General features: G+C 45.9%; 1 protein-coding gene across 1 annotated transcript in view; it reads left to right on the top strand.

Moving 5' to 3' along the window:
• Positions 1–2,992: 2,992 nt before the first annotated feature.
• The window catches only part of LOC126337023 (lactosylceramide 4-alpha-galactosyltransferase-like), a 315,763-nt gene continuing 297,075 nt past the window's right edge, over positions 2,993–21,680 (top strand). Inside the window, exon 1 of the mRNA XM_050001296.1 lies at positions 2,993–3,751. Coding sequence (XP_049857253.1) covers positions 3,060–3,751 — 692 coding nt within the window. The 5' untranslated portion in view covers positions 2,993–3,059. The remainder of the gene's footprint in view (positions 3,752–21,680) is intronic.

The following is a 21,680-nucleotide window of genomic DNA, read 5'->3' on the forward strand; positions in this document are numbered from 1 at the left end:
GTAATAGGTGTACGAGAAACTGAATGTTCCTTCTGCGAAGCCGTAGAAAGAGTTGACAGGAATGCAGCCACTGATTGGCTAAATGATTGCTGGCAGCGGTTGTCACGAGAACGTACGGTCGCAAGAAGACCGGAATCCGGACGGCCACGTGGCACAACCGAGAGGAAAGACTATCGTCTTCAGTGTATGGTTCTGCCGAATCGTAGTGCATCTGCAGCAGGTTTCAACCACAATGACACAACGTACTGTTCAAATCGGTTATTTCAAGGAGAGCTCCAAGCCAGACGCCTTGAACATATATCCTACTGATCCCAAACCACTGCCGCTTGCGACTTTAGTGTCAAGCGGGGCTCATAGGAAGGAAGGGTGGAGGTTTGTTGCTTTTCCTGATGACAGCTGGTTCTGCCTCGGTGGAATGATTGGCCGCGTTTTGGTTAGAAAGAGGCCGTTTCAGGCCTGCAGTCTACATGCTAGACCTAGGGCTGGGGTTAAGCTCTGGAGAAAAAAAATGTTCAAATGTGTGTGAAACCTTATGGGGCTTAACTGCTAAGGTCATCAGTCCCTAAGCTTACACACTACTTAACCTAAATTACCCTAACGACAAACACACCCACCCACGCCCGAGGGAGGACTCGAACCTCCGCCGGGACCAGCCGCACAGTCCACAACTGCAGCGCCATAGACCGCTTGTACTCTGGAGAGCTCCTTCTCAAGACAGCAGGGGTAATCTCTTGGTTGTCCCACACAACATGGCTGCATATCTGCACGTCAGTTTGGTGATTCGACCTGTAGTGCTGCCATTGATGAACAGCATTCCGGGTGGTGTTTTCCAACAGGATAACGCTCGCCCACATACCTGTGTTTTGACCTGCTCGATCACCAAATCTGTCTCCAACCGGACACACATGGGACATCATAGGACGACAACTTCAGCGAGATATACAACCAGCATTAACCGCCCCTGTACTGAGCGACAGGTGGAAGTGATATGGAACTACATCCCGCAAACTGACGTCCGACACCTGCACAACACAGTACATGCAAGTTTGCTTGCTTGCATCCAATATTCTGTCGTTACACAGGTTATTAATGTACCAGCGATCCAAATTTGCAATGATTATCTCGCGCTTACATTACATGTGATCTTACAACGTGAATCACTTAAATATTTTACCTAATCAAATGTATTCCTGAAATTTTGTTACTCTACATCAATTATCTTTTGGTGTCGGGATATTTTTTTGTCAGTGTAGATTCTAACCTAACCTCTTTGACTCCGCCAGAAACTGACAGAGTGATGGGAAGCGTTGTGACCAAGTTGTCGGCCGCTGTTATCCGGGATCTCTGGCGACAGCGTCTGGCGACCGTTGTCAGTGCCTCTGCGAACGCAGCCTAAAACACGGCATAGGCGTAATACGGAAAGTGCAGATGTACACTACTGGTCATTAAAATTGCTACACCACGAATATGACGTGCTACAGACGCGTATGATATGCAAGTCATTAGCTTTTCAAGAGCATTCACACAAGGTTGGCGCCGGTAGCAACACCTACAACGTGCTGACATGAGGAAAGTTTCCAAACGATTCCTCATACACAAACAGAAGTTGGCGAGCGTTGCCTGGCGAAACGTTGTTATGATGCCTCGTGTAAGGAGGAGAAATGCGTACCATCACGTTTCCGACTTTGAGAAAGGTGGGATTGTAGCCTATCGCGATTGCGGTTTATCGTTGGACACTGCTGCTCGCGTTGGTCGAGATCCGATGACTGTTAGCAGAATATGGAATCGATGGGTTCAGGAGGGTAATACGGATCGCCGTGCTGGCTCCCAACGGCCTCGTATCACTAGCAGTCGAGATGACAGGCACCTTATCCGCATGGCTGTGACGGATAGTGCACCCACGTCTCGATCCCTGAGTCAACAGAGGGTGACGTTTGCAAGGCAACAACCATCTGCCCGAACACTTCGACGACGTTTGCAGCAGCATGGACTATCAGCTCGAAGATCATGGCTGCGGATACCCTTGACGCTGCGTCACAGACAGGAGCGCCTCTGATGGTGTAGTCAACGACGAAACTCGGTGCGCGAATGGTAAAACGTCATTTTTTCGGATGAATCCAGGTTCTGTTTACAGTGTCATGATGGTCGCATCCGTGTTTGGTGTCATCGCGGTGAATGCACATTGGAAGCGCGTATCACCCGGCGTTATGGTACGGGGTGCCAATGGTTACTCGTCTAGGTCACCTCTTGTTCGCATTGATGGCACTTTGAACAGTGGACGTTACATTTCAGATGTGTTACGACCCGTGGCTCTACCCTGCATTCGATCCCTGCGAAACCCTCAGCTCCATAATGCACGACTGCGTGTTGCAGGTCCTGTTCGGGCCATTCTGGATACAGAAAATGTTAGAATGCTGCTCTGGCCAGCACATTCTCAAGATCTCTCACCAATTGAAAACGTCTGGCCAATGGTAGCCGAGCAACTGGCTCGTCACAACACCCCAGTCACTACCCTTGATGAACTGTAGCATCGCGTTGAAGCTGCATGGGCAGCTGTACCTGTACACGCCATCCAAGCTCTATTCGACTCAATGCCCAGGCGTATCAAGGCCGTTATTACGGCCAGAGGTGGTTGTTCTGGGTACTGATTTCTCAGGATCTATGCACCCAAATTGCGTGAAAATGTAACCAAATGTCAGTTGTAGTATAATATATTTGTCCAATGAATACCCGTTTATCATCTGCATTTCTTCTTAGTGTAGCAATTTTGATGGCCAGTAGTGTAGCAGACCGAATTGTGGAGGAAATCACCCCCATGCAACTATAGGTGGCCGGAACCCAGCCAGCCGATCACGCGGGCACTTCGGAAGCAAAAGGTAGTCGTCGCGAATGGTTGTCGCCGCTGCAGGGGAAGTGGCAGTCAGCTGTTAAGCACGGGGTCAGGTGGCGGGGCGCGTGCGCGGCGCGCATGCGCACTGGGCCGGAGAGGACCCTCGCCGGCGAGGTGGCGGTCAGTAGCGCCGCGAACGCGGACGCGGGAGGGTGCGCCGGTTCGCGAGATGCGGGCGCCGTGCCTGCTGGCGCGCCGCTCCACGCTAGCGGCCGGGCTGGCGCTGGCGGCCGCCGCCGCGCTGCTGCTCACGCTGTGGGCCGCCGCCGCCGACGACGCCTTCCTGCGGTCCGTGCTGGCCGGCGCGGGCGCCGCCTTCTCCGACGTCACGGGCGTCGGCGCCTCCGCCGACGGCATCGCGTGCTACGAGCGCGGCGGCGCAGCCTCCGACGACGCGGCGCCCGGCTCCGTCTCCCCGACGGCGGACGATTCGTGGGCGCTGCCCGACGTGGGCGCGGAGCCGGCCGAGCACGCGGGAGCCGCCATCTTCTTCCACGAGACGTCGTGCGCGTCGGCGACGGACGGCGAGGTGAGGCTGACGCCGCGGCAGGCGTGCGCCGTGGAGTCGGCGGCGCGCGCCAACCCGCACCTGGCCGTCTACCTGCTGATGGCGGCGGCGCCCGCGGCCGCCAACGCGTCGTGGTCGCGCGCGGCGCGCCAGCTGCGCCACTACGGCAACGTGCGGCTGCGCCGCGTCAGCCTGCAGCGCTACGTGCGCGGCACGCCGCTCGCCGGCTGGTACCGCGGCGGCGCGCTGCGAGCCTCGCGCTGGCCGCGCTCGCACGCCTCCGACGTGCTGCGCTTCCTCACGCTCTACAAGTTCGGCGGCACCTACCTCGACCTCGACGTCGTCGTCACCAGGTGCGTGCCTGCCGGTTCGCGTACAGCGCACACGTTAAACCTCCTCCTAGCATCTACTCCGCAAACCACTGTGAGGCGCATGGCAGACGCTGCGACCCGTTGTATCAGTTATTACGGTTTATTCACGTACCAACACGTACGGAGCGCGGGAAGAATGCGCCTCTGCGTGGTTTAATTATTCCAAAAATGGGATGAGAAGTTCCGCCTTATGCAAGACACCTTTTTTTCTATTTGTTTCAGCACTTTTGCGCTATCGTCAGTGGGTTCTGTTTTTATTTTCAACTTACATGACGTTATTGTCCTCTGTTGTACAACAGCGAATGGCAGCCAAAACTCCGCCTATGTTTTGAGTGATCGGAAAAACTGCATTGCCACGCGAACACAGACAAAGAACTAAGCTTATTTACCTCGCCAACAACACAGGAAAACGTACCACAAATTCAAAACTATGACAAGTTTTATATTGTGTAGCAGAACGGCTACCAAAACAAGAGGACAATAACATCATGTAAGTTAAAAAAAAAAATAGAACCCACTGACGATAGCACAAAAGTGCTGAAACATATGGGTGAAACAAAAAGAAAAAAGGTGTCTTGCATAAGGCGAACTTCTCATTCCATTTTATTAGCAAGCACGGAGGCAACAAGAAGAACTGCTCCACAAGATGATTATTAATTATTCCAATTTATCCTCACGATTCCTATGCAGCGATACCCAGGGAGTTGGGCTACATTTCTATACATCATTTAAACCAGGTTCTTGAAATTTTTTCCTCGGATAGTTTACGTTTATCTGTAAGATTCTGCCGGTGCAGTTTCTTCGGTATCTCTGTGACACTCTCCCACGGATTAAACAAACCCGTGACCATTCGTGTTGGCCTTCTCTGAATACGATCAATATCCTCTGTTAATCCTATCTGGTATAGGCCCCACGCACTTGAGCAATATTCTAGCACCGGTCGCACGAGTGACTCGTAAGCCATCTCCTTTGTAGACTGATTGCACTTCCCTAGTATTGTACCAAGTCTACGACCTACCTTACCCACTACTGACCCTATGTGATCATTCCATTTCACGTACCTACAAAGTGTTACACCCAGGTACGAGTTGCCTGAGTCCAACAGTGACTCACTGATATCACAGTCATAGGATACTATGGTTTTTGTTTTGTTTTGGGAAGTGCACAATTAAAGCAAGTTGCCAATTTTTGCGCTACTTTGAATTCTTATCAAGAACTGCCTGAATATTTATGCAGCTTCTTACAGATAGTACTTCATTATACATACGTGCGTCAACTGCGACATGTCTGAGGTTTCTATTAATATTGTCAACAACGTCATTAGCATACAACACGAATACCAAGGATCCCAATACACCTTCCTTGGACACATCCGAAGTTGCTTCTACATCTGACGATGACACTCCATCCAAGATAACGTGCTGTGTTCTCCCTACAAAAATTTCCTAAATCCTGCCACAAATTTCACTCGATCGTACTTTTGACAATAAGTGCTTCTCAAATAACGTGGATCCATACACTTTGAAAAACTGGATGTACGTACATAGGATGGTCAGGAACAGTGTGAAAAGTTTGTGAACGCGCGTACACACTAGGTCAACAAAGGCCAACGAACGACAGCGAACCGTTTCGTTGCCCGAGATTTGCTTATTGTGTGCGAACGGTAAATAGGAGCCAACGAAGCGGTTCGCCTTGGTTACGGTTCGATCTGCTGGTTGCGGTTCGATCAGCTGAGGGTAACATCAAAGCGTGGCTAGTTGGCTGGCATTCGAATCTCTCTCCTAGAGCAGGTGCTGGGTCGAATGTTCATTAGTTCAGGGTGGAAAAAAATTATGTCTCTATATGTATTTTTGCTCTTTATTCAATTCTCTTTTTTTAAGATGGAAGTTTTCTGAGAATTGTCTGTGTTCGACGATCGTACAAGCACGTGAGGTCAAAGATATTCTTATTTTATAAATTGAGATAACAGAAAATATATCGACGTAACAAAAAGATTTTATAGCTTTTCTAACTTTTCTTGGGCATTGTTGATCAATTATTTCTCCAGGTTTGGAACACTGACTCTCTTGAATGTTTGAAATGTAGACCATCTAAGTTTGATTCTGTAGTCAAAAGTTATTTCTCTTGATAAATGAAAAAAAAAGAACATTAAAGCTCTGACGGTTACAATAAGGAGGTAAGAGCTTTCTGGTGTGAATACTTAAGCAGAACTTTAAAAAAAAATGGCTGATGAAATTGAGACTGAGACACTTTTTCGTTAAAGAGAGGAAGGAAGACGAAGATTTACATTGGTGAACTTGACTGAGGTGTTAGTGGAACACCTGACACTCTCAAATGAAACTGATGAACAAACTGTTTCAATAAGAGATTTTTAGCGCGATCATAGCAAGATTGTTTTTCATGTGGATCGTGATACCATTAAGAAAATGATCAGAACTTTTCCTGATCACATGAGTCATAATCTTATTAAAGAAATACACATGTTGAAGCCAGTGAGTACTGCTACTTTTCTGGACTGGACAAAGACAACAGAAAACCAAGGGCTTCCATTTCTTCTTAATGTTTTTTATTTAACGAGAGCATAATCGGAAACTCTGGAATTTATAATTTAAAGTACAGTAGTTGGCTATTAAATCAAAGAGCTAAATCACTCAATAAAACATACTGAGTGCGACTTGTGGGCACCATGAAAAAATTTCAGCAGTCACTGTTTTCCCTGTAGGTAATGCCTTTTCTCTATAAAGGTGTGTATTTTTTGTTTTTAAAAATGCTGGAGTATAGTGTGGAATATCGATAGAGCATTAAAGCTGATACATTTTTAACGTGAACGGGAATTTTAATGGGCTCTTACGAAATGCGACTAAAAACTAACTGAAAAGACTAGACGCTTGTACGGAAATAACTCGGCTATTACTTAGTAATATACGCTATGTTGACAAGAAAACGGTATCTTTATTGACATCTTTTCGCCGTGAATGAAAAAGAGAAACAAACAAAACTGGGAGCGACTATTAACTTTCTGCTGCTGTTACATTTCTCATGAAAGGGATGTTATCTTTTGGAAATTTTTAGAGCCTACACAATTCAGTAGAAGTTCGAAATCTCTGGCTTTCAATTGGGAAAAAAATATAAAATAGGAAATATTCTAATTCAGTTTTCAGATCAGACACTAATTTGTTCTCACCACACTCCTCCCTACTTTTTAAAAGCAGGCGCCCTCCATCGTCGTTTCTTCTTCTTCTTCTGATGACCAGCTTCTTGCACTAAAATAAATGCTGCACTTGCGACGACTGCTAAATCCTCTTTTCCCTCACAGTATCGGCCGGCGAAATTTTAATTAAAATGCTACTTTATAACGATAACAAAACGGGAGAAACGTCGGCAATTTATCGGAGTCAAATGCAAATTTACATAGCCGAATCCCTTGGTCCCAAGCTCTTCGTTTGGTGTGGATGAGACGCCGAACGCAATTGCATTGGCGACCAACGTTCGGCTTTGTCGTTTGTCGGCCTCCTTTGGCCTAATGTGCACACGGGGATAAATAAACTTAAATTGACAAATATTATAAAAATGTATGTACGTATACACGGAGGCCAGAAACAGTCTCAAAAGCTTTTAAGTGTGCTGTGGGAGAGGTAGGGCTGAGAAATAATTGTTAAGAAAAAATTTCGAGGCGTTGCTCCGTTCCCGAATTATTTAGCATCGAAGTTAGCTAATCAGATGGTGGCACCGAAAATTCAGCCAGTCTGCCAGAGATAATAGTCGCCAAACGCGTTCTTTGTTTTGTTTGCTCAAACCGAACAAACGTAGCTTTTGTTCATCTAGCTTAAATGTACCATTTCCGGAATAGTAATGGGCATAAATTCCGTTCCTTAGATTAAGGAATGATTATGTTGAGGCAGAGGGCATCCGTCCACAAAGATGAAATAACTAATATGTATTTTCCTAATCACGGAAAAAACCCTACTCCATACGCAGGGGTAAAAGCTTGGAAAGAGAGCTGAGAGGTACTGTGTAGCTAAAGAAACAAAAGTTATAAGGTGCGACAAAAAAATTCAATTCGAAGGGCTACAGTCCAGAACCGGTGTGCCAATCCGGCAAATCGCCGTGAGCATTCAGGCAATCATCCCACGGACGCGCCAGGTTGAATATACCCGCTTGTTCTTCTGTGTGAAGAAGGCCGTAGCTGCCTGCTACACATCTCCGTCCAACAGTAATCGTTCCGCCTCCATGGCCTTTTTTAAGGGACTGAAGGCGTGATATTCCCATGGACATAGATCAGGACTATATGACGGGTGCCTGAGTGTGTTCCATACTAGTTGGTCTGTAATGGATGAGGCTAGCCTCCCAGATCGACCGATGCCTTGTGTTGGATCGTAACCAGCACGGAACTTTGCGCACTATTCCGGAATGATGGTTTTCAATAAGCATCCTGTCCCGTACATATTCTTTCACTGATGGATGTCTCTACTGGTGGTTGTCCTTCGGGAACCAAGAAGAGAATAGCAACACGTTGGGCATGATCAAACACATTTGATAATAACGTCGCCACAGTTTACCTTTCCGAATTTACCGCACCAGTTCAAAAAGGCACGAATGCCACACCAACCCCTTGTCGTCGTGTCGGTACTTATATACCCGCATCGGAGTCGCACAACGTTGCATATGCGCTGCAGCAACGCCCTGAAAAGGAAAGTTTTTGATCGCCCCATACACGTGAATCAAAAGGTACAAGAATAGTGTTAAAGACTAATTTGTTCATTATTATTGAATATAAGCAATATTCTATTTGTTACGCCGTAAATGACCAGCGTGTAGCTGTAAGACTACTCAGGAACACGTAGTCTGTAAACAGACTTGTTCCACACATTGGCGTCAAAATCATGCTAATGAGTTACAGAAAACGTAACTATCAACTGAGCAATATATCTTGTTTTCACTATGACTTTATTGTTGTTAATACATAATCTTTTGAGTAATGTTTGTAATTACAACAATTTCGCTCTAGCAATATAATGCCAAGCGTTCTGCGTAGACAGAGACATGAAGGGTTTGCCGTGTCGCCAGTGTAGGCATTAGGCAAAACTTGTCTCTGATCATGTTTCTCTGAACATGAAGAAGGAGCAGGATATTTTTCGATATGTTAAGATAGAATCTACTTTCATCTTGCCGGGCAGTTGCAAAGGCTGGAAAAAGGAATCACCCGCATCTTTTTGAATAGAAGCATGCTGCTTTACGGAACCGGAATAGCTTTTGTTGAGACAATACAATTATTTCGTAGCTGCGAAGCTGTGACACACTGATAATTTGCATAATCCTATCAACTAACTGTCAAGGGAAAACAGATTATCAGTATGTGTCGAACTAAAAGACAGTTGAGATGAAAAAGTACATTCATTCACTCCGTTTAGGGATACGAGATAAAAGATGGTACACCATGTGCTGTGAGTCCATGTTCCTGAGATCATTGAGATATACATTGACAGAAAAATATCGCAATACCAAAAAATAATCCATTTAGAGCAATTAAATTTCGGGAATAGATTTGTCTAGGTAACATATTTAAGCGATTAAAATTGCAAGATCACAGGTTAATTTAACCTGAGATAAGCCATTGCGAAGGTGAAATGCTGATATATTAATAACTGGTGTAAGCGTCAGAATGTTGAACGCAAGCATGTAAATGTGCATGGATTGTGTAGTACAGGTACTGGATGTATTTGTGAGATGGGGTTCCAAGCCTCTTGCACTTCGTCACTCAATACAGGAACGGTTATTGCTTTTCGTGAACACGTCGCTCAATACAGGGACACTTAATGCCTTTCGTAAACACGCCGGAGATGTCTTCCGCTGATGTCCCATATGTGCTCGATTGGAGACAGAAGTGGTGATCGAACAGGCCAAGACAACATGTCGATACTCTGCAGAGTATGTCGGGTTACAACAGCGGTATGTGGGTGAGCGTTATCCTGTTGGAAAACACCCCCTGGGATGCTGTAATGGCAGCATAACACGCCGAAAAGCCAAACTGACTTACAGATTTGCAGTTACGGTGCGTGAGATAGCCACGAAAGTGCTCCTGCAGTCATACGAAATCCCACCCCAGACTATAACTCTAGGTGTATGTCCAGTGTCTAGCATGCAGACATGTTGGTTGCAGGCACTCCAACGGTCTCCTCAAACGAACTGCACCGAGGCAGAAACAGCTTTCATCTGGAACCTCCACCCTTCCTTCCAATGAGCTCTCACTTGACACCGCTGAACTCGCAAATGGCAGTGGTCTGGCGCCGGTGGGGTGCACGCTTCAAGGCGTCTGGGTTGGAGCTGTCCTTGAAGTAACCGATTTGAAACAGTTCGTTGCGTCACTGTGGTGCCGACTGCAGTTCGAATTGCTGCTGAAGATGCAGTACGATGCGCCAGAGGCACGCGCCGAATGTGAACGTCTTCCTTCTCTGTAGTGTAATGTGGTCGTCCGGAACCTGGTCTTCTTGCGGCCGTACGTTATCGTGATCACTGCTGCCAGCAATCACGTACAGTGGCTACAGTCCTGCCAAGTCTTTCCGCAACATAGCAGAAGGAATATCCGCTTCCCATTGCCCTATTACACGAGCTCGTTCAAACTCAGGGAGGTGTTGAGAATGGTGCCTTTGTCGCCTTAAATCAGGGCCGGTCACGGCGTGTCACACTTCACGTATGCAGCGTACGCGGTCCGCAGCCGGTGCGAGGCCTGGCTGTCACTCGGCTTTGTTCGGCCCTTCTCGGAAGTACCCGGTGCAGTGCGACATTCATTTAGCAGTGTGGTGTGGCATTTTGCGGTCGGCTGAACTCGCTGAGTTTGGCAGAATCGTGATATCAGCGCTGTTTACCCTTCGCTATTTGTTCGTGGTATGAAGAATGTTCACATGTCCAGAGCTGTTTGCAGAAAAAGAGGCAGTCTAGCGACCTAGAGTCATAATCATTTAAAATGAATGAGAATGACAGAAGAGAGAGAGACCCGTCAGGGTAGCTGAGAGCGCTAACGCGCTGCTTCCTGGACTCGGGTAGGCTCGCCGGCCCCAGATCGAATCCTCCCGGCGGGTTAACGACGAGGGCCGATGTGCCGGCCAGCCTGGATCTGGTATTTAGGCGGTTTTCCACGTCCCGCTAGGTGAATAGCGGGCTGGTCCCCATGTTCCGCCTCAGTTCCTCGGCTCGCAGACATCTGAACACATTCACACTCTTCCATAGATTACACTCGATGCAGTCAGTTGGGGTACACTAATTCCGTCCTGGGGGGTACGGGGTGGCAGCAGGAAGGGCTTCCAGCCACACCTTAACCATTAACATGCCAAATCAGATTATCGATGGCTATCCCTGCGCGACAAGGCTCAAGTGATAGAGAGAGAGAGATGAGAATTGTCAAATCCCACAAGCGACGAGTTCTGCTTATTTGCTACGAAACGACTTTATAGTACCATCCACAAAGAATTTAAATTTTTTGGTGACAATGAAAGAGCAAAAAATTACGACGATCTACAGATGGGATTCATTGTTCAGTGCATCAAGAAGCACTCTGTGTTAAATTTGCAGGCATGGAGCACTTGTACAAAGTGATGGTACGAATAGTAAAATTTCTGAAGTCGCTCCCATTATTTCGAGTAGCAACAGTTCTCAATGGAAATGAAGGGAGAGTATGCAGCCATCATATATTATTGCAAATTACATTGGTTAAGTCAAGGGGTATGGCTGGGACGATTTTTCGATTTAAACCTCCCTTTTGTTGAATTTACAAAGAAAAATCGTGTAGAAACTAAAATTAGAACAGCCGGATGCATTGCAGACTTCACATTTTAAGCGCACTTCACCGAACACTGTCCACAGTAAGACATTGCAAGATAACTTCTTTAGCTCACTGGCGTAAAAGAAAGCGCCAAGGCCTGAAGAATTCACTGTGCCTGTGCAAGAATTACAACGATAGTATTATAAGTATTTAGAGGATACTGTCAATCTTACACATTCTTTCGTGCTGTTTTCGAGAGCGTTTGTCGTTTCAGTTGAAAGCATCCCTGTGCATGTGCAGATGTAACAGATTGAGGTACAAGATAATCCCAGTTTTTAATTACAAATCATTTTACGTTAAAACTATCCAGAAGATCACAAGGCTTTCCTTAGGTAGGCTCTACAAGTCGCCATATTTGTGTGAAAGATCTATTTTCGATTATGAAACTTAAGTAGGTCACAATTACATGAGTGCAAAACTCTGTGAACTTGTATGCGCCTGCCTGTATGTCGACAGGTTGTACCAGATAAAAATTGTATTATGTCTTCAGTGCGCCAAAAATAATTAATCAATTTTGAAAACTTACTTTGTTTTTGATCTATGTTGTTGAAAAATGTGAAATACAAAACCAAGTCGTATGCAGTAGCCACTGTACTGCCATTTATAGGGACCGATGACCTCAGGAGCTTGGTCCCATAAGCCCTTATCACACATTTCCAATTTTGGCTGTCATTTAAATGCGGCGCGTTCGCTGTTGTCCCCTCTTCCCCCTCCACGTGCACAGACAGCGCGACATGGCAGTGGGGGAAGCGAGGCTGAGCGCTATGGTTTCCGGACCGGGGCTTGGCCCGCGACTCGATAATCTTGCACACTCCTGCCGTAAAGGCATTCTTCACTAACATCAACTCCCTACGTCCAGCCTCAAGGGTAACTAACGCTCACGACCGTTACACGGTGTATTTGAAGCAAACCTGATTTGCACCCTCATATCTTTCGTTTATGCGCACCACTCCTTCTTGGTGTTGAGAATTTGTTTCGGTCAGTGTGTAAATAAAAGCCTTTGGCGGGTTTCAGGCCCACTTGGCACATAGGTAGCCGGCGAGAGTGGCGGCGCGGTTCTAGGCGCTGCAGTCTGGAACCGAGAGACCCCTACGGCCGCAGGTTCGAATCCAGCCTCGGGGATGGCTTTGTATGATGTCCTTAGGTTAGTTAGGTTTAAGTAGTTCTAAGTTCTAGGGGACTAATGACCTCAGAAGTTGAGTCCCATAGTGGTCAGAGCCATTTGAACCATTTTTTGGGATATAGGATTCTGCCGAAATTACAATTTAAGTGGCGTTTTGTTTTCTATAGACTTGTTCATCCTTTTTTCCTTCAAAGAAGTGTCATCAGTGACGTATTTTGAGTAAGACCTACACTTCTCTTTCAGCCACGTGACAGTTTGCTTCTTTTGCCAAAACACAGCAGAGTTTACAAAAATTCATCTCACTAACATTCTAAAGCGTGAAACAGCGAAAAAACCCAGTCTCGGTATAAATGTAAAAGTGAAATTTTTTCACTTCTGTTGTTGAAAAACCCCAAGCAATTGTCGTGTCACCAGCTACCGACGGCCGTTATAAAATTACACTACTTCATTGAAAAAGTATGTCTAGCGCAGTATAAGAAAATTTAACATATTAACGATGTTGGTAAATACTCTTCTCTTAGAGGACTATCACTTGTCAAAATCTCGTTTCGATGTCTCACAGAACTTTATGAGATACAGGTGTTGGACAAGTATGTAATGCCGCGAGAAATGCATGCTTGATCATTCCTGGAGATGCCAGCTGATACTGCATGTTGCGCTGTTGTATTTGGCAACGAACGGTATCTGAGCAATGCCCTCAACGTTGCAGGTCTCAGTCGTGGAAAGATCACTGTTTGTTTAGTTGCGAGTGCAATATGTCGGAGCAAAGTGACTTCTAAGTGGGTACATTTATTGGTGCTCGTATAGTAGGTGCTTTCGAAACCAGGGTAGCTGACGTGTTTGGTGCTTCAGAGACACGACATCGAAGATATTCACAGCATACAGCGAAAGAGAAGAAACATAATCTGCTACGTCACAACGCGGACGAAAGTGCGTGTTGAGTGATCGTGACGGATAGTCATTGAAGAGGGATGTGATGACTCTGCCAGCACCGAAATAACATGAAGGGAGCGCCAGAAACTGGGAATATAAAGGCGAGCTTGAAATTCAGAAGCACTCATCAGTGATGCTATCAAAAATAGGTGGCGCCGAAGCCATTAAAACATGTGCCATGAACTAGTGGAAGAATGTCATTTTGGGCGGATGAGTCTTGTTTCACACTGTTCCCAACATTTGGTGGAGATTTCGTCTCAAGGGTTCACGTGACGAGGGTTCGGTAATGATTTGGGCCGCGCGATTAGAAGCGCCGTGTTACTGATTGCGCGGCCCCTCCCGCCGGAGGTTCGAGTCATCCCTCGGGCATGGTGGGTGCGTATGTTGTTCTTAGTTTAAGTTAGTGTAAGTTAGTTTATGTAGTGTGTAAGTCTAAGGACCGATGAGCTCAACAGTTTGGTCCCTTAGGAATTCACACACATTTGAACAATGATTTGGGCAAGCCGGCCGTTGTGACCGAGCGGTTCTAGGCGCTTCAGTCCGGAATCACACTGCTGCTACGGTCGCAGGTTGAAATCCTGCCTCGAGCATGGATGTGTGTGATGTCCTTAGGTTAGTTAGGTTTAAGTAGTTCTAAGTCGGGGGGACTGATGACCTCAGATGTTAAGTCCAGTCCCATAGTGCTTGGAGCCATTTTTTTTGATTTCGTCAACCACGTCGCGTTATTGCATGGGTCCCATGATTACTTTGCAACGTGGCATTACTGTAAAAAATTATGTGACTATTCTGGCTGATTAGGTCCATTTCAAGGAAAAATGTTTGTTCCCCAGTGGTAACGGTGGATTCCAAGACCAAAGGGGGCACTTTCACGCAGCTCCCATCGCTTAGGATTGGTCGTGTGAGCACAGAGATGAACCGTTGCATTCCCCTGGCCACCAGTCACCAGATCTCAATATTAATGAGCCTTTGTGGTCTACTTTGGAGAGAAAGGAGCGTGATCGCTTCACAGCTCCATCATCGTTATCTGAACTTGGCACAATTCTGCAGGAAAGGTGGTTTAAGAATCCACTGGAGACCATTCAGAGACGACTGGAAGCTGTTTTGAATGCCAACGTGTTTCCTACACCGTATGGTAATGCGCTGTACTTTTGTTGTTCCCATACTTTTGTGGAACAGCTGTACGAGGGATATGAATATTTCATTGTCGCTTCAGAGTTTGCTCGCGCGAGCGGAACTTGGTGCGGCCGTGTGTCCCACCATCCGTATTTCGCGGCGTTCTTGGCAGCTGCTTCCAGAGTGGATGCGGGCGCGCGTGTTCCGCCGAATGTGGCGAACCGCCACGGCAGGGTCACTCCATATCAAGCGGTGCAATGGGCAAAAATTGGTTGCTTGACCATCTCAGAAAAATGTGATATTTCCTAGGTGAATTCCCGAATGTTTAGTGGACTGAAAAACATTTTTAAAAACTTTTTAGTGTTATTACTTACAAAAGGCTGCCATTTTTGCTTCACTCGGCAAGCATTTCCTGGCATTTGCGTTTCTTTTAATTATGCAGAAATGTGTAGTCCTAGGCCTTTCAAATAAAAATGAACAAGATATTGCAGGCCAAAAAATGGAATAACTAAAAAAATAGTTTTTTAAAACAGTATTTTTAAGCGTAAGATTCTGAACATTGATACTCCTACAATGTAACTATACTATATAGTTTAATAGCAAAAAATATATTAGGGCTGAGAAACCACCACTCCTTTTGAAATCTACTTCGTAAAAAAAATTCTTTTTTTATTTCGCGACCAGTAAATCTGGGCTATTTACATATATTAAGGAATACATTCAGCTAGCTGATACTAGTTTCAATTTTGTAGGTCAAATTCAAATGGCTCTGAGCACTATGGGACTTAACTTTTGAAGTCATCAGTCCCCTGGAACTTAGAACTACTTAAACCTAACCAACCTAAGGACATCACACACATCCATGCCCGAGGCAGGATTCGAATCTGTGACCGTAGCGATCACGCGGTTCCAGACTGTAGCGCCTAGAACCGCTCGGCCACCCTGGCCGGCTTTGTAGGTCAGTGTGTGCTCAACTAAATGCTTTTCACTTGAAAGGCCTATGGCAACTTATTACTGAATAATTTTAAAAAAAAACTCAGATGCTTGCAAATGAGAAAACGCTTGCGGCTTGAAACCAAAATGGGCGCCGTTATTAAATGATAAACAACAACAAAATTTTAAATATTTAAGAGTCCACTAACATTAGGGAATTCACCCAACAAATATCAGTTTTTTTCTGAGATCGTCAACCAACCACTACTGGACCACTTGGTAAAGATTGACACGGTGGTGTCCCTGCGTCGAACGCGCAAACGCAGTTGACTTCACGTCATGACAGACAACAACAGGATTCGCACTTACGTGTCGCCTAGTTCAGCGACTACCGAAAGGAAATGTGTGCATAATGCGACTGAAATAAAGGGAAAAACTAAGCTTCACACTTGCCTTGGTATTAGTTCCGGCACCCTCAGCCTTCAGAATCGCCCGTAAGCTAGTCACAGCCTAGATGCTTACTCGCAGCCAAGAGGTGCTATGGGATGTCTGCAACAGACTGTGCTCATGCTGATGAAAGCCTCGTTTGCATCGGAGCAAATGGAAGCGAACACAAATGGATGAGTATATTTAAAGGGGTATCGCAAGTGTAATTTTTACGTCCAAACGCAGATGGAGTTTAGTTTAGTTTTCTTTTTATATAAATGGCTATTCGGGCTTCCACTTCACTTCTCAGAGTAGTTCGTAGCTCACGGACAACTATAAATTCTAACGATAATTTACTACTCGGCGTGAGCAAAGCGAAACGAAACAAAACTGCCCAGCCACGCTTGATCGATGGAGAAAGAGTCGCAACCATATTGCTACATACCACTGCTAACTAGTCGATTGCGTGCACGAATCGCTTGCGATCCGGTAGATTGCCTGGGACTTATCAGCTACCAGCGACCGATCGCTGCGATTTGCCCACACATGTGCGTTATAGGAAGCGATCTGTCGCTCGTATGTGGATCCATTTAACAGTGTGGAGCCTGTCCACTAAGGGGGCGCTTGAGATTGGTTCATCTTGCGCTTCAGTGATTATCAGTAGTAACTGCACGTATTTTTTGCATATGAATTGAGAGTCACTGAAAATTATTGTTAGCAAGTTTTCAGTGCAGGTAACGTCAGCGGTTTGGTTGGGTATTTATGTTAACATTCAGACAGTAATTCCAAATAATGCACGATACACTTCTTGGCGCCAAACCTCGTAGGTGTTGAATTCTCGCTGTCTGTGTAGGTCCCAGCAGAAGAGGCTTGTCCTCATCCCAACGTTCACACGCTCTGGTTACCCTGTCGACCTTCATTATGAATAACTTCTTGCGGAAGCGCCCGACCGCGGCTGTGTTCTTTGATTTGGAGAAGGCTTACGACACCTGTTGGAGGGCGGGAATTCTCCACACCATGCATACAAGGGGGTTTCGCGGTCGCCTCCCTCTTTTTATTCGTTCCTTTTTAATGGATCGACAGTTCAGGGTACGTGTGGGTTCTGTCCTGTCAGACACCTTTCGCCAGGAAAATGGGGTGCCACAGGGCTCCGTTTTGAGTGTCGCTCTCTTCGCCATAGCGATCAATCCAATAATGGATTGCCTCCCAGATGATGTATCAGGCTCCCTTTTCGTGGACGAATTTACCATCTATTGCAGCGCGCAGCGTACATGTTTCCTGGAGCGCTCTCTTCAGCGTTCTCTTGACCGTCTTTACTCCTGGAGTGTCGCCAATGGCTTCCGTTTTTCTGCCGAGAAAACGGTCTGTATTAACTTCTGGCGCTACAAAGAGTTTCTCCCACCGTCCTTCCGACTCGGCCCCGTTGCTCTCCCATTCGTGGAGACAACAAAATTTTTAGGTCTTACATTTGACAGGAAACCTAGTTGGTCTCCACATGTGTCATATTTGGCTGCCCGTTGTACCCGTTCTCTAAATGTCCTCCGCGTTCTCAGTGGCACGTCGTGGGGAGCGGATCGAACCGTCCTACTTCGCCTATATCGGTCGATCGTCCGCTCCAAGCTGGATTATGGGTGCTTTGTATACTCCTCTGCACGGCCGTACATCTTACGCCGCCTCAACTCCATACAACACCGGGGTTTACGGCTTGCGATCGGAGCGTTTTATACTAGTCCCGTCGAGAGTCTTCATGCTGAAGCCGGTGAATTGCCACTCACCTACCGGCGCGATATGCTGCTTTGTCGTTACGCCTGTCGGCTTCTGTTAATGCCTGACCACCCATCGTATCGTTCCTTTTTTGACGACTCTCTTGACCGTCAATATGGGTTGTATGTCTCTGCCCTGTTACCCCCTGGAGTTCGCTTTCGTCGTCTCCTTCAACACCTTGATTTTTCGCTCCCTGCAACCTTTAGAGTGGGCGAGAGCCACACGCCACCTTGGCTCCAGGCTCAGGTTCGCGTTCACCTTGACCTCAGCTCGCTCCCAAAGGAGGTTACCCCCGGTTCAGTATACCACTCCCGTTTTGTCGAACTTCGTTCGAAGTTCATTAATATGACCTTCATTTATACGGATGGCTCTAAGACCAATGACGGGGTCGGGTGTTCTTTTATTGTCGGTGCACGAAGTTTCAAATACCGGCTACATGGCCATTGTTCGGTCTTCACAGCTGATCTCTTTGCCCTCTATCGGGCTGTTCTTTACGTCTGCCGCCACCGACATTCTGCTTATGTCATCTGCTCCGATTCTCTGAGCGCCATCCAGAGCCTCAGTGATCCGTATCCGGTTCACCCTTTCGTGCACCGGATCCAACGCTCTCTTCAGCAGCTGGTGGACGACGGGTCTCCAGTTAGCTTTATGTGGGTTCCTGGCCATGTCGGTATCCCTGGGAACGAAGCTGCAGATGCCGCGGCCAAGGCTGCGGTCCTCCAGCCTCGGACAGCTTCTTGTTGTGTCCCTTCATCAGATTGTAGCAGGGTCATTTGTCGGCGAATTTGATCGCTGTGGCATGCCGATTGGGCTGCACTTAGGGACAACAAGCTTCGGGCCTTGAAACCTCTTCCCGTAGCTTGGATGTCCTCCTCACGTCCTTCTCGGCGGGAGGAGGTCGTTTTGGCCCGGCTACGAATTGGACACTGCCAGTTCAGCCTTCGCCATCTGCTGACGGCAGATGGGCAATTGCTGACGGTCCGCCACATTTTAACGTCCTGTCCGGATTTTACTACGCTGCGTCTTGATCTTGGCCTGCCATGTACTCTGGATGCCATTTTAGCGGATGACCCAGGAGCTGCTGCTCGCGTTGTTCGTTTTATCAACTTGACACTCCTGTCTAAGGACGTTTGATTATGCTGTAGTTTTTTAATCCTATGCCTGTTAATACGTCTTTTATAGCGTTGTCCCTTTTAGTTGCTGTTTTAACCTTGTGCCTCGCGGTGCATTCCTAACTTAGTCTGGGCGCTAATGACCATTGTAGTTGTGCTCCCTAAAACCACAAAAAAAAAGTTCACACGCTCGGAGACCATCTGTCGCGTTCGCTACCTGTGCGCCTAACGATCCTGTCTCCTCGCTAGCAAACAGCTAGCACCTTAAAGCGTAACAACAAAATGTACTAACGTAACATTTGCACTCGATACAAAGACAGTTGTATCGGCGATTCAGAGCAGTGGTATTTAGATAGCATTATTTTGCATGGCTGGGGTGCTGTTTTTGACGAAGAAAAAAGAAGTGTCTGAATTTTTACGCAGGCGTGAAATGCTTAAAAGTAGTGCATCTATCACTGAACAGCAGTTCCAGCATTCCTCAGCATAATTATAAACGCTGCGCATATGTCGTTGCCGCTTTTCGCTGGCTACTCATTGCAATTGAGGAGCAAATAGAAAAGCGTGACTCTATAATTACCGACAATTAATATAAACTGTAGAAAATACAAAAGCGGGTCACTAATTACAGACGAGTAATGTAATCTGTAGAAAGGCTAGCATTTACATTAGTTCTAAGCAACTGGAGGCAGTTAAGTTACAATTGTTTCACATTTCAATGGCTTCTGTTAGATCCTGACGACTGCGAAACACTGAAATATTTTACTAAAGTTCGTATAAGAAAGAGTCACGAAATATGATTAATGTAATATATCATGAATTATGTACTTGTTTATTCTGGAGTATACTGAACTGTTGGTCTTTATACACCTACATGTATGTGTGTGTGTGTGTGTGTGTGTGTGTGTGTGTGTGAGAGAGAGAGAGAGAGTTTTGTTGTTGTGCTGAACAATACAAGTAGTTTACGGAAACGCTATCTTAAAAAAAAGGAGTCGCCAAAATTGAAAATGGAGGAGACAGTCCATGAACTGATAAAGAAAAGCCCGCATCTCGTGGTCGTGCGGTAGCGTTCTCGCTTCCCACGCCCGGGTTCCAGGGTTCGATTCCCGGCGGGGTCAGGGATATTCTCTGCCTCGTGATGGCTGGGTGTTGTGTGATGTCCTTAGGTTAGGTTAGGTTTAAGTAGTTCTAAGTTCTAGGGGACTGATGACCTAAGATGTTAAGTCCCATAGTGCTCAGAGCCATTTGAACCTTTTTTTTTATATAAAGAAAAATATGGATACAGGAGGTAATGCCTAAGGATTAGAAAATGGAAATTATCTGCCTGTTACATAAAAAAGGCGACAAGTCAGAATGTATCAATTATCGTGGAATCACTCTCTTGGACGTAACATGTAGGATATTTAGTAAAATTTTAACCTCCAGACGTGAAGGGATGATAGAAGGGATTTAGGAGGTACAGATCGACGATGGATCAGATATTTTTATTAAGACAAGTGCTAGAGAAGTTTTATGAGTATGACAAGCAACTATATCAGCTGTACATTGATTTTAAGCAAGCGTACGACAGCCTACACAGGAAGAAAATTATACACATCATGAAAGAATTTAGAATCGCACTCAAACTGAGCAATTTAACGGAAATGACAATGAGAGCAACAGTGTGTAAAGTAAGAACAGAGCAAGAACTGTCTGGTGAATTCCAAGTACGGAGGGGCTATGACAGGGAGATGTGATCTCTACAATGCTTTTTAATTTAGTTTTAGTAAAGGTGATGCGGCAAATGCCGATAAACCCAGTAGGAACGGTACTTAAATGGCAAGTTCAAGTGATAGCATATGCAGATGACGTAGCATTAATAGCAAGGAATGTAAGGGCGTTAAAGCGGAACTACGATGCGTTAGAGGAAGCAGCAAGAGAAGTAGGTTTAGAAGTGAACAAAACAAAGTATATGGTGATGGGGGAGACCAATATAAACGGACAAAAGAATTCAATAGTAATGAATGGGAAAGAATATGAAAGAGAGAAAACATTTAAATATTTAGGTTCTGTAATAACGGAGGACAATAATAAAGTAGCGGTAGAAATTCAAGAAAGGATAGCGAGTGGAAATCGTTGCTATTTTGCCTCGCAGAATGTTATTAATTCCAGGAATGTTAGTAGGAATAGAAAAATCAAAATATACACGACCATATTAAGACCTATAGTAATATATGGATCAGAAGGCAGGGTATTGACATTAAAGGAGGATAACTGGTTATTGAGATGGAAAAGAAAGATACTGAGAAGGATTTTTGCAGCAGTGAGAGAGGAAGATGGCTGGAGAATAAGGACAAAGGTAGAACTACAAACACTTTTTGGATGGATGGATACTGTTGTTAAAATTAAGCAAGGAAGAATAAGATGGACAGGACATGTACAGAAAATGCCAGAAACTCGGAGTGTCAAGAAAGTTTGATGGGAAAACCTGACGGGAGAAGGTTACGGGGTAGACCCAGGAAAAGGGGGCTGGACGATATGGAAGACGACCTAAAGGCGACAGGAATAATAAATTGGAGAAAGAAGGCGATGGACAGAGAAGAATAGAACACGTGATACAGGAGGCCAAGGTTCTTCAAGGACTATAGAGCCAACCAAGAAGAAGAAAAACTAAAAATGTATAACTGTATTTTTTATTAACCTTACCAAGGT

The sequence above is a fragment of the Schistocerca gregaria genome, chromosome 2 (genome assembly GCF_023897955.1).
Source record: "Schistocerca gregaria isolate iqSchGreg1 chromosome 2, iqSchGreg1.2, whole genome shotgun sequence".
NCBI classification, from domain to species: Eukaryota; Metazoa; Arthropoda; class Insecta; order Orthoptera; family Acrididae; genus Schistocerca; species Schistocerca gregaria.